This window comes from Harpia harpyja, chromosome 9 (assembly GCF_026419915.1).
Source record: "Harpia harpyja isolate bHarHar1 chromosome 9, bHarHar1 primary haplotype, whole genome shotgun sequence".
NCBI lineage: Eukaryota > Metazoa > Chordata > Aves > Accipitriformes > Accipitridae > Harpia > Harpia harpyja.
In genome coordinates, this window is record NC_068948.1 from 41,154,261 (window position 1) to 41,166,080 (window position 11,820).

An 11,820-nucleotide genomic window follows, 5' to 3' on the forward strand; every position below is an offset into this window, starting at 1 on the left:
CTGTGTCGCTACACCAAAGATAGACCTTCCTGTGGAGATTATTTGGACTGTTACCATTTCAAGTATAGCCAAGTATAATGTATTTATTTAGCTGTATGTGGCAGAATTGCTTGCCAACTGGATTCTATAATAGTTGCAAGAAGTTCAGCCTTACATGAAGGTGATGTGGTGTTTAGCAGGGACTTCCTTAACTCAAATGCAGATGGCTTAGTATCATGGTGGAGGAGATCCTTGAGACTACTAGTGAAGACTGTTCCTAAGGTGGGCAATACAGAATGACTAAACAAAGGATCTTATCTCTTCTCTCCAAGATAACTGGGAGGACCTAGTCAAGTTCTTACAGATGGCCAGGAAGAAGGCTAGAGAGTCTTATGTAGAGACAGAACTTATTTTTGCTTTGGCTAAAACTAATCGTCTGTCAGAACTGGAGGAGTTTATTAGTGGCCCTAATAATGCCCATATACAACAGGTATGTCTTGATCCACAGTTCCCGTGTGTGAATGACCTGCTGCTTAGCTGACTTCTGATTTTTGCTGTTATCCTTGTTTACCTTGGGACTCCTAATCCAGGTTGGTGATCGCTGTTATGAAGAGGGGATGTATGAAGCAGCAAAACTACTCTATAACAATGTATCTAACTTTGCTCGCCTGGCATCTACCTTGGTGCACCTTGGAGAGTATCAGGCAGCAGTGGACAGTGGCCGCAAAGCCAACAGCACAAGGACTTGGAAAGAGGTAACTTAAACACATGTTTATTAATGGTCTGCAGAATGTGCTGTACTGTTGCTTCTGAGCATGTTGCTTTAGCTCTGATAGTAGCTTGCTTAACTGTTTCTGGCTACAGAGTATGTCTGTAGATTTATAAGCTGTCCTCTTGTCCAAGATAACAAAGCTTAATTTCAAAACAGTGTAAAATGAATGGTAGAGATGTTAATTCTAGAACTAGCATTATGGAAATACCTATTTGGAACTGTACGTAAGCCTCAAATTTGGTAAAGCTTTGCTAATTAGCTTTCCCTTTAATATAAGGAGATGAAGCATTGCAGTATTCTCTTGTTGACTGACTATTTGCCAACTCTCATTACAGGTATGCTTCGCCTGTGTGGATGGAAAAGAATTCCGCTTGGCACAGATCTGTGGCTTACACATAGTCATCCATGCTGATGAACTTGAAGAGCTGATCAGTTACTATCAGGTTAGATCACTGTTAATATCCTAGAAGACTTTAGACAGCACACTTGTATCTGCTAGTGAAGTGGTCACAGACAAAACCTCATACTGTGTGGGGCTGATCTTAAATTTATTCTTCCTCCATCTCCACTTCCCAATAGCTGCATGTATTTTTTTTCTGTAGTAAATGGAAGGATGATAGTTTTCACTGTCCCTTCTTTACAATTCTGTTACCTCACTGGAATCATGTCTTGCAAATCTAAGCACTCTCATTTGGAGAGAAAATCAAAGCATATTGAATTGAAGTAAATATGCATTTTAGCAAGCTTTAAAGTGCCAGTTGGTCATGAATTTGCAATTAATCCTTATTTTCCTAATATCCAGGATCGTGGCTACTTTGAAGAACTGATTGCCCTTTTGGAAGCTGCTTTGGGCCTAGAGCGTGCTCACATGGGAATGTTTACTGAACTTGCCATCTTATACTCCAAATTCAAGCCTCAGAAAATGAGGGAACATCTGGAGCTCTTCTGGTCTAGAGTTAATATTCCAAAGGTATGCAGTAGGGTAGCTACACTGCAAGTGCAGGTGGGAAGCTGTCAGTGAATCAAACTGATTTTTTTGTTTTATCAGGTGCTCAGAGCTGCAGAACAGGCTCATCTCTGGGCAGAACTTGTATTCCTCTATGACAAGTATGAGGAGTATGACAATGCAATAATTACTATGATGAACCATCCCACTGATGCCTGGAAAGAAGGGCAGTTTAAAGACATAATTGCTAAGGTAAGTAACTAGTTAACTGAAAGCATTGAAAGTTTCTTTCAGAACAGAGGCAAAAATGTACAACAGAATTGCTGTTTAGAAAATGAGTTTGCTTAAGCTGCTACTCAGTTTTCCTGCTGTACTTAAAAGAACCTCCAATCATTTTAGCAGAAGAATTAATCTAATCTTATACTCTGTTTTCTGCTGTGCAGCACATTCTGTTGAGTGGCAGCAGCTAGCACAGAATGTTTTCAGAGACTGCTCAGGATCATAGGTCACAAGCAAGAGGCGTAACCTCCTTAATACCTTTGAGCTGACTGCTGTCTTTAGTCTGAGGCTGTAACTGTTCTTGAAAGATCTCTGCAAATGTTTTCAGCTGTTTCAGTGTCAGAATTGGGGTGGGCAGTCCCATGAATACAGTAGAGAATAGTGAATTGATGAATAGTTTAGACAAGATTTGAGACTGAACGCATTCTTGTTGGTCTTATGGGTTTCAAGGCAACAACTTAGACTGGTTAAGGCTACAGCCTTTACTGGCTTCAGGAGTTCAACAAATGGTCACATTAACTGTAGTGGGCTACCTGTGCCAGTATGTCTTAACTGTGGATGGGTTAGAATTGGTTTGTACTACCCCAGTAGCTTGTGAGTTCACTGTCTGGAAGCAGATGGCACAAGAAGCAGTCATAAGATTGAGCAAGAATTCTGCATGTAAGTGTAACACTTCTGACCTCTAGAAGGAAACTTCAGCTTTTATTTGTCAGATAAACTTTGTGCTGAGTTAAGTGGTCTGAGCTAAGCACCTTAGGCTTACTTGTGTTTGAACTACTAACTAGTGTCTAACCATGCAGGTGGCTAATGTGGAGCTGTACTACAAAGCCTTGCAGTTCTACTTGGACTACAAACCTCTGCTGATCAACGATCTCCTGCTTGTATTATCTCCACGACTGGATCACACCAGGACAGTCAATTTTTTCTCAAAGGTGAATTTGGGAGATGGTAGATGAACAAGAAATCTTCTTGCTCAGGGTAAAACACTCCAGTCTCTGGCTGGAAAAAAGGGTTGGTATCTGTCAAGTAGCTTTGCCTCCAGTATAAAGGACTGAGAAGCAGCCCAATTCTGGCTTGATATGGGAAACACTGGAAGAGTTAGCATAGCTGGCCTAGGAAGCCGTTTTATTTTACTTCTGGCGAAACAAGATGCTTTGTCTGAAGGGTCCTGACAGTAAGCACAAACTCTTGCAATAACAAGTAGGAACCTGTTTCAGGACTATGAAGTGTCAGAATTGGTATACTTAATCTTGTATTGGAAATGTCTTAATTCCAGGTTAATCAGCTACTTCTAGTAAAGCCTTATCTGCGTTCAGTCCAGAACCACAACAACAAAGGAGTTAATGAAGCTCTAAACAACCTTTTAACAGAGGAGGAAGATTACCAGGTGAGCCCCACAAAATAGATTGCTAGGCCTGAGGGATGCTTCTTTCTCCAACAAAAAGAAGCCATAGTTTGGTTGTTCCTCAGGTGACACAGAGTAATTTCCTTGAGTAGAAGATACATTTTTCAATGCAGTGGTGGGGGGTGGAATCAGACCCTTTGTGGGCAGGAGTCTGGAGACATTGTGATTTGCAAACATAACAGATGCCACAGTTGTTTTTCTCAGAACAGACTTCACAAAGGTCAATATCAGGTGTGTACTCTACTGGGCAACACTTCTGTAAACAGATTTGCTTCTGGCCCCACTGGTTGCTATTTGGAAGACATGCTTTGTCTTCTAAAGGTAACTAGCTTTTATGTTCTGTCAAGTAAAATCAGTATGACCAAGTTTGCATCTTGCTTTATTAAAAATCATCTTTTGGAGAGATGCATGAAATAAGCAGGGTAAGCTGTAGCCATAGTACCAACATCCAGCTGGCAGAACATAAACATTTGTGCACCATGCTTAGATGCTTCTCTACTGTAGTTCTTGCCCTACTACCATCTGGAAGCATGTGTAACATCTCTCTCTCAAACAGGGTTTGAGAGCTTCCATTGATGCCTATGACAACTTTGATAACATAACATTGGCTCAGCGTCTGGAAAAGCACGAACTAATTGAATTTAGGCGTATTGCGGCATACTTGTATAAGGGTAACAACCGCTGGAAACAGAGTGTGGAGCTATGCAAGAAAGACCGTCTGTATAAGGTGAGTTAATGCAGCTTGTCTCCCTAACTGTCAAAAAGAAGTATGAGCTGTGAAGCATAGATCTCCTAGATACTGAATGTGTGTTGTTAGTTTCAAATTTGGATTTCTAATTAGTCTTAGCCCTTCACTTGGAAGTTTAAGGAAAGACTCTCAGAGCAGAAGTGTTTGCAATTTCAAATTCACATCTTAAATCTAATTTCATAATGTTCTCCTGTACTCAGAGATCTATCTATATCAATCAATGGCATCTGTACAGTTTTCTGTATCAGTATGGAATGTCTTCCATAGAACTGAAGACTTAGGCCTTTATAAGAGTACAGATGAAACATGATTACAGTGGTATAGTCTTCAAGCCTGTAGTGAGTTCACATGGGCCAGTTTTTCCTACTGTGTAGGAGAGCTGGCAAATAGTTTTCTGTCTTGCCACATAGCAAGCAGTTGATGCAATAATCTCTTCTGCTCTGGATAATCCTTAATAGTTAATGTTGAGGTAGGTGGGATACCAGAAAGACTGTTTATCCTCTCTGCTACAAAAATAAGCAAAAATCTCATCAGGTCACTTCAAATACTAAGGAAAGCCTGTTGGATAGTGTTCATACAAGTATCTGGGTTGCTTCAAAATAAGAGGACTTAACTGAGTGTATGTACTGTAGCTTGGCTCCTACAGAACATGCCTGGTGTGGTGTTAAAGACTAACTTCATGGTACGCCAAATACCTGGCTTATCTAGCTACCAGTAACATGCGCATAAGGTGTAAAGCAAGATGCTGACAGGCAAGGGTCAAGCTTAACTGTTGTTCTTTTCTGTAGGATGCTATGCAGTATGCTGCAGAGTCCAAAGATGCAGAGCTAGCTGAGAAATTGCTTCAGTGGTTCCTGGAAGAAGGCAAGCAGGAGTGCTTTGCAGCCTGCCTTTTCACATGTTATGACTTGCTGCACCCAGATGTAGTCCTTGAGTTGGCATGGAGGCATAACATCATGGACTTTGCAATGCCTTATTTCATCCAAGTGATGAGAGAGTACCTTACCAAAGTGAGTATTGCATAGGCTACAAAGTTAAGACTTCTAGTCTGCTGGATGATTAGCATTATGCAAACCAGAGCTCTTTGCATGTATTTGGAATATTGTTGTTCCTCATAGACTAAGTCTTCTGTGAAGTTCTGTGGGTTTGATAACTTTAGGCTAGCTAGCAAAACTTATAAATAGATGGCTTGGGACTTGAAAGAGGTCTAGTTAAATTTTTGCTTTTAACAGTGGGCATAAGCAACTATGTGCTTTTCAGAGCAGCTCCATAGTTGATGAAACTGAAAACTTGGTGAGGACAACCTGTATCACTTCTTACTTCATGTAGCTGTAAAAGTACTCTGTTTTCTTGTTATGGAGAACATAGCTTTTGAGTAACTAATAGTACATGCTATTCCTACATCAGCCATAGGAGTAGACTGCTGAAGATCTTTTTTTTTTTTTTAAAAATGGAAAACAGAACTTCCAATGTGTAGTGTGACTGTACAATACTGATACCAATAGCTAGTCCTCAATTCAGAGAGAAGAGAGATTCTGATCATGTATGGTTCTGAAATGCTTGTCTTGAAACAGCTCTAAGATAGTAAGCTAAGATCATTTCTTAGAAGGCTCTAGGGTTGCGTAGGACATCACAGTAAAGAACTTCATTAAAATGAGTAATCTAAAAGTGACTGCTTCTGGTTGCTTCTAATCAAGTCATGTTAAGTATTCCCCTCTGAATTTTCTTGCAGGTTGATGGGCTGTTCTATAAGGTGACACTCTGATTTCAAACTCTTTGTGTTCATTTGTGTCCCTCGATATCCTAGGTTTCGTTTACAGGAATCTAGCTGTAGCTTCTGCCAGAAGAGCAGTGTAATTTAGCTCTAACTCATTTTCTGTTCACTTGCTAATGCTAAAAGGTTAACTATTCACAAGCAACTTGAAAATCCAACCAGACTCTGTTCCTCTTCATGGGAAGTGGAAGCAAGCGATTGAGGAGGACTTGAGTGTTTGGGCTCCTGTTCGCTATATTACAGATATCTTGTGGCAGGGAGGATATTGTTCATAAGTAAACAAAAGCAGCTGCTGTGTAACAGGATGTGTTCTAAGTGCAAATTGCTTGTTATGCTGTAAATTACTGAAGTGTGCAATCTTTCAGGCATGGTGAGTTTGAATAGTAGCATAAAGCTTCTGTAAACTTTTTGCCTGTTAGTATGATGAAAGTACTTGCACAGATCTTAAACACTTCTTCCTCCTCGTATTCCACTGAGGAGAAACTTGCCACACAAGTTCACCTGAACTCTTCCATGTGAGGCTTAGGTCTAAAATAATGGGTTTTAAACTGCTGGTTGGATTTACAAGTAATCACATGTACTAAATACGGGATAACTTGCCAGAAGGAAAATCTGCATGGTGAAAGTGGTTTACAGTGGAACTAATTTAGTCTGTTGAATTAACTGCAAAACATGGAATTAGAGAATGGGCTTTATAAATGTGGTATGTCTAAAATTGTCACGTAACTAACTTCAAAAGTACAAAAGAATAGACTAGTTTATCAGTGGGGTGTGTACGTCTTCTAGAATTTTTCTTTCTTTTATGCATAAGAAGGTGTTAAAGCACAGAATACCCTATGGCCCAGAAGGGGCCAGGCACACAAAGTATGATGACACTCATTTGGAAACCTTTTGAACAACTTCACTTCTAGGCAGCAAAGCAGACAGATGTTTAGGCTTTCCTGGAGAGCTGCTCTTGTCCCTTCTTCAGGATGTCAGCTCTGGCCATGCTTGCTGTTCTCCAACAGAGGGAGTAACTGCACTTCTGTAAAAAGTTCCTTAATGCTTTAGGGGCACTAAAGAGAAAAGTCTAATCTGAGAGAGTGGGAATTTCAGGTTGTAAGTAGAGCCATACAACTAGTTTGAAACTGGTAGCTCTCAATTGCTTTGATCCATAGTAATATGGATAGCATTTGTAGCACCAATATTTAGTGTTACCCTGAAGAGCTGTTAGGCTGATAGCTATAAGTGAACCAGTTAAAGACCTACTGCCACTGAAGTTTTTGAGTTGCAGACTTCAAAAAGCCCAGGAAACTGTTAAACACCAGATCTAGATAACATCTCTAAAGTATAATAGAGATCCTTCTTGCATCACTTCTCAGACCAGATATGATACTTGCAGTGGGAAAGGAGGATGAGGAGCAGCTGAAATACAGCATTGGGCTATGTTAGTACTGCCTGTATCTGGATGTGAAGCTGTGTGATTTTTATGCCTTGCAGTCTTCAATTTCAATGGTTCTCTTATGGAAGATACAACTTGTTAAACCTGAGAGAAGGAAGCTACTGTTGCCTTCTTGGATTACTCCCACCACTCCCAATTCAAAGTTGTGTTCAGGGCTCCTGCATTACTGTAGCACTTTCACAAATGTGTTTAGCATGAACAGAGCTTTATTTGGCACAGCACTGGGATCTGTATAAAGCTGATAATACTAGACCACTTTCCATGATGGTTCTAGAGTTTCCTTTAGAAGAGTCTATGTGAATACTAATATGGTAAACCAGTACTCTGCAGCCCAGGTTAGGCTGTAGTCCTAGATAAGATCAAACTTCATGGGTCTGGAATATTTGCAAATACCTGGGTGCTCTTGTTGAAGGGGAGAGGGATTGCAGGTTAATAGGTAAGTGTAGATTAGGCCCATTTGAGATGATGCTTGGAACTGCAATATGAGGGGCTTGTTTTCTGGGTCACAGAGTTAACAGTGACTAGAATAGGGCCCCAAAAAGCGTTTCACTTGAAGGTAATGATGATCTCAGCTGCATTTGACAGCTATTGTTTATTGCAATAAACTTAAAGCAATTGGGAGGGCAGGTCTACCACATAGCTTGCTGGGAACATGCAGACTTTTGTTGTCTCCAACTTGGACTAATAAAAGGAACACTTGATAGCTAAGGTACCAGGCATGAAAAGCCTCACACGATGGTGCAATTCCTAGACACAGCCTTCATACATCTCCTGTTCACTTCAATGTAGGTGGATAAACTTGATGCTTCTGAAAGCCTAAGAAAAGAAGAGGAACAAGTAACTGAACCCACTCCAATAGTATTTGGTAGGTGAAAGACTTGGTTTTAATTGATTACCTATTGTCACTCTGATTTCTCTTTGTGGAGGTAACTTAAATGACTACCTCCAGCAGTAAAATGGTTCTCTCTGCTCGATGAACTGCATAGGTTGTTGAAGTGACATCTCAGTCTTGAAGTACTTCAGCTAAAGTATTGCTCCTCTTACATGGCTCAGAACTCTAGCTTAGGAATAGTCTTTCAGTATGGTAACAGGACAGGGGATACCAAGGTGTGCACAACCCCAGGAATAACTTACAGAGCACGCAAATTCCTCCTGTTATTCCTGTCTAAGAGGAGTGTGTCTGCTTTCTGCTTTTCCAAGTAGAAAGGCAGACTGACTTCCTAGCTCACCCATTTTAAGACATGTGCAGCCAAAAAAACATGGCAGTCCTCAAGTGTGCTGCTATTTTAGAAGCCCTTCTGAAGAGGCATTCTGCTAACAAGCACCTAGAAGTGGCTGGTAAGGGAAGGATGTGACTGGTTCACTGTCTGATGTAAATGTTAACCTGAATTTAACATATGCATGAGGCATGTGTGCTCCTAGTGATGAAGACAAATCTGTCAAGGTATGTTCAGGCCTTCTGCAGCACTCTCCAGACTGTGAGACCTAACAGACCTAACTATTTGCTTGAACTGCTTTACTTTTCAGTCCTTACCATGCATGGGTTAAATAGTATCGGTTTGTTTGGCTTTCAGTATGGTCTCTTCAAAACAAGCCATGTTTATCCTGCCCTCAAGATCAGCTGATACTCATCTTCCTTCCAAGTCCTGCCTTGCTTTTGTAGCTTTCTGGTAGCAAGAGCAGATGGCCTCTGTGCCCACTCTGTGGTGCATGTTGAGTAATAGTGTGACTTGCTAGTGTATGCTTGCACAGTGGCTGATTTTTAGCTAAAGCCTCATAATGCTGTCCCATAGTACAGCTAGCGTTAGGGAAGCTGAGGTTCTTAAACTAACCTTCTTTTTTTTTTTCTCATGCTTTTCTAGGCCAGCAGTTGATGTTAACAGCAGGCCCCAGTGCAGTACCTCCCCAGGCAAACTTCCCATATGGATACACAGCACCAGGATTCACCCAGCCGCCTGTTTATGGTTTCAATATGTAACTAGCTCTCTGACAGACCTTCACTGTCTCTGTTCTCTTCCTTCCCGTCCCTTTTTAACTTCTCCAAGAAGTGTACAATGGTCCTAAGGGCACAGATGACCTTCTGTTGGCTGAACACACTTGCTGCCCAGCTCAGTGAGGAGACTTCAACGGGATGCCTGTTACTGTTATTTATTGATTATTGTCCGGTTACATTTCAACCTCTGAAAGGCAGCTTTTGTTAATGACATTGTGAGACTCTTGTCTGAAGTTAAGGCACTATTTCACTAACTCATATAGCAATAACTGCTTGAGGCCAGGGGGAAGAGAGCATATTTTTCTTTCTTTTGCAAAGCCCATTGAAGGCAGCTGGGAAATTGCCTGGCACCAAGTTGTTAAAGCTTTAGCTGAAGCTACTGAAGTAGCAGGGTTGTTAACAATTCAGTGAAGCATCTCGTTAATAATGAATTGTTGAAAGCTTGTGTACATCTGACTACCCCATTTTATTTGCAGTCTTACATGCAAAAGAAAATGGGCTTTCTAATATTCGTGCTCTGAATGTTTAGAGGAATATTGGGAAAGTTTCCTTTTCTGGACAATAATGCTGTTGGGGTTCAATGCTGTTGCAGTCTGTTCTATATTTTCTGGAGTAGATCTGAGACTTGAAGAAAATAAATCTTCTCATGCCAGAGAGCAAACACTTCCCAGATCCTTTTTGTTTAACAAGAAGAGAGCATGTTACTGACGTTAAATGGTACTAAAGGAAACCTCAGCTATGTGTGGCAAGTGAACATAGGAGTGTGCATGGGCTGCCAAAGTACTAGAGATGCAAGAGCACAGTGTCAGGGTTGGGGAGGGGGACGGCACACACTGCTAAAATATTGAGGCAGTAGGGAGGGCCATAATCCTGACTTTTTATTTGCACCTTTAACTGATTCTGGCATTGGCTTCCTGCCACACCATGTTCTGACCCTGTCTGGTGGGCAGAGTCAGCACCACCTGAACTAACAGGGTGCAGTGACTCAGTTCTGCTATGCTGCAGTAGTATCAACAGCGTGTCCATCACCCACCTCTTTCTTTGAGAATGCCAACAGGGATGTATTATTACTTTGTGCCACTTCAAATACATGTATCATTAACGTTTTATGTACTTAGATAACAATGTATAATTTATGGTTATGAATCTTGTGCTAATCTTGAATATTATAAAAGTCCAACTATAAATGTAAAACTGCAGTATCCACTGTGTGGTTCTAGTCTTAATATCTTGGGGGGTGGGGACTGGTTAGTAGTAATACACTACCACTAATAGCATCAGGTTTCTTAATCTGACAACTAAGGCTGCCAGGCAGGAAAAGAGAAACTTGTGCCAAAGTACCTAACATGGCTGGCTTAGTAATTAACTTAAAAGGGAGTTGTGGTCTCTTCACTGGACACATCAGCACATGTTGTCACGTGTGGAGGTCATGCTGCAGGAGGCAGTCACATGCTTATATGACTTCATTCACAGGACTGGAAAAGCTTCTGTCCTGTGCTGAGGGTGATGCTGCAGTTAGTGTCTTCTCCACTAAAACACATTAATACAGCAGTGGTAGTGGCAAGCTACACCTTTTCATACTGAATTCTACTTGAACAGGGCAAAGCATCTTTAAATGCCAACCAGTAGAGACTGCCAGCATTGTGAAATCACTAACAGCAGACTATGCTTTGGCACAATTCTAACTAGTAGATTGTCTCCCTTAGGCAGTGCACTGTGATAGCAATGGCAAAGAGATGCGGTGTCAACCTTCCTGATACAGGCCAGAATGCTCCAAGTGTTGATGTAACATACTAATCTCAGTTTTGTACTGATTAGCACTCAATGGCTCAGCTTGAAATACTGAGCAGCTAATGAGTTCAAGCAAATCTGCACTCTGTCCAGACTTATTCCTAGCAGGAATTAGCCAGGTAGCACACTATTTTCCAGACAAAGGGTACTTCTATTTCATAACCAGTTCTTTGTGGGTTGAAAGGAATTTGGGTAAGTCAGCTGGAACTGAAGACCAGCTCTAGGATTAGTGTGACTGTATGAGTTTACTTCCTCTCAACTTAAAAATTTACTATGACTTTATAGCAACAAGTACAAGCTGATGGTGGAATACACAGTAAACTGCTAGATTAGGTACTAGAACAGCTCATGACCTGTAGAGAATTGAGCTAGCCTGGGCATCCTTAATAGCTTCAGTCTAGAAATCTAATTACAGGAATGACTGAGTTCTCAAGGAAAGCAAAGCTGCCAGCTCTGATGAATAGTCTTGCTTTAGTCGCTCTCTTGCTAAGTATAATGGCTTTCATAAATTTTGTGATCTTGCATTCTAAAATGCATCCAAAAACATATACTCTGTGCCGTTACGGTGCAGCTGTACCTAAAATGTGGAACAAACTCTTGCATACCAGAGTACTTCACTGTGTCTTTAACAGTTAAGTAATTCTCTGCAGGAAATAACCCCTCTTTTAGTGGGTTAAGTGGAGGATTTAATC

General features: G+C 41.0%; 1 protein-coding gene across 4 annotated transcripts in view; it reads left to right on the forward strand.

Moving 5' to 3' along the window:
• CLTCL1 (clathrin heavy chain like 1) overlaps positions 1 to 10,539 on the forward strand; it is a 37,279-nt gene extending 26,740 nt beyond the window's left edge. Inside the window, exons 22-34 of one of the 4 annotated variants that reach the window (XM_052795579.1) lie at positions 312 to 469; positions 570 to 734; positions 1,087 to 1,194; positions 1,554 to 1,721; positions 1,800 to 1,949; positions 2,777 to 2,908; positions 3,253 to 3,363; positions 3,938 to 4,108; positions 4,918 to 5,139; positions 5,862 to 5,882; positions 8,134 to 8,213; positions 8,594 to 8,682; positions 9,207 to 10,539. In XM_052795579.1, coding sequence (XP_052651539.1) covers positions 312 to 469; positions 570 to 734; positions 1,087 to 1,194; positions 1,554 to 1,721; positions 1,800 to 1,949; positions 2,777 to 2,908; positions 3,253 to 3,363; positions 3,938 to 4,108; positions 4,918 to 5,139; positions 5,862 to 5,882; positions 8,134 to 8,213; positions 8,594 to 8,682; positions 9,207 to 9,322 — 1,691 coding nt within the window. In that variant the 3' untranslated portion in view covers positions 9,323 to 10,539. The remainder of the gene's footprint in view (positions 1 to 311; positions 470 to 569; positions 735 to 1,086; positions 1,195 to 1,553; positions 1,722 to 1,799; positions 1,950 to 2,776; positions 2,909 to 3,252; positions 3,364 to 3,937; positions 4,109 to 4,917; positions 5,140 to 5,861; positions 5,883 to 8,133; positions 8,214 to 8,593; positions 8,683 to 9,206) is intronic. The other 3 variants (XM_052795576.1, XM_052795578.1, XM_052795577.1) reach the window with 3 other exon arrangements.
• The last annotated feature ends 1,281 nt before the right edge of the window (positions 10,540 to 11,820 follow it).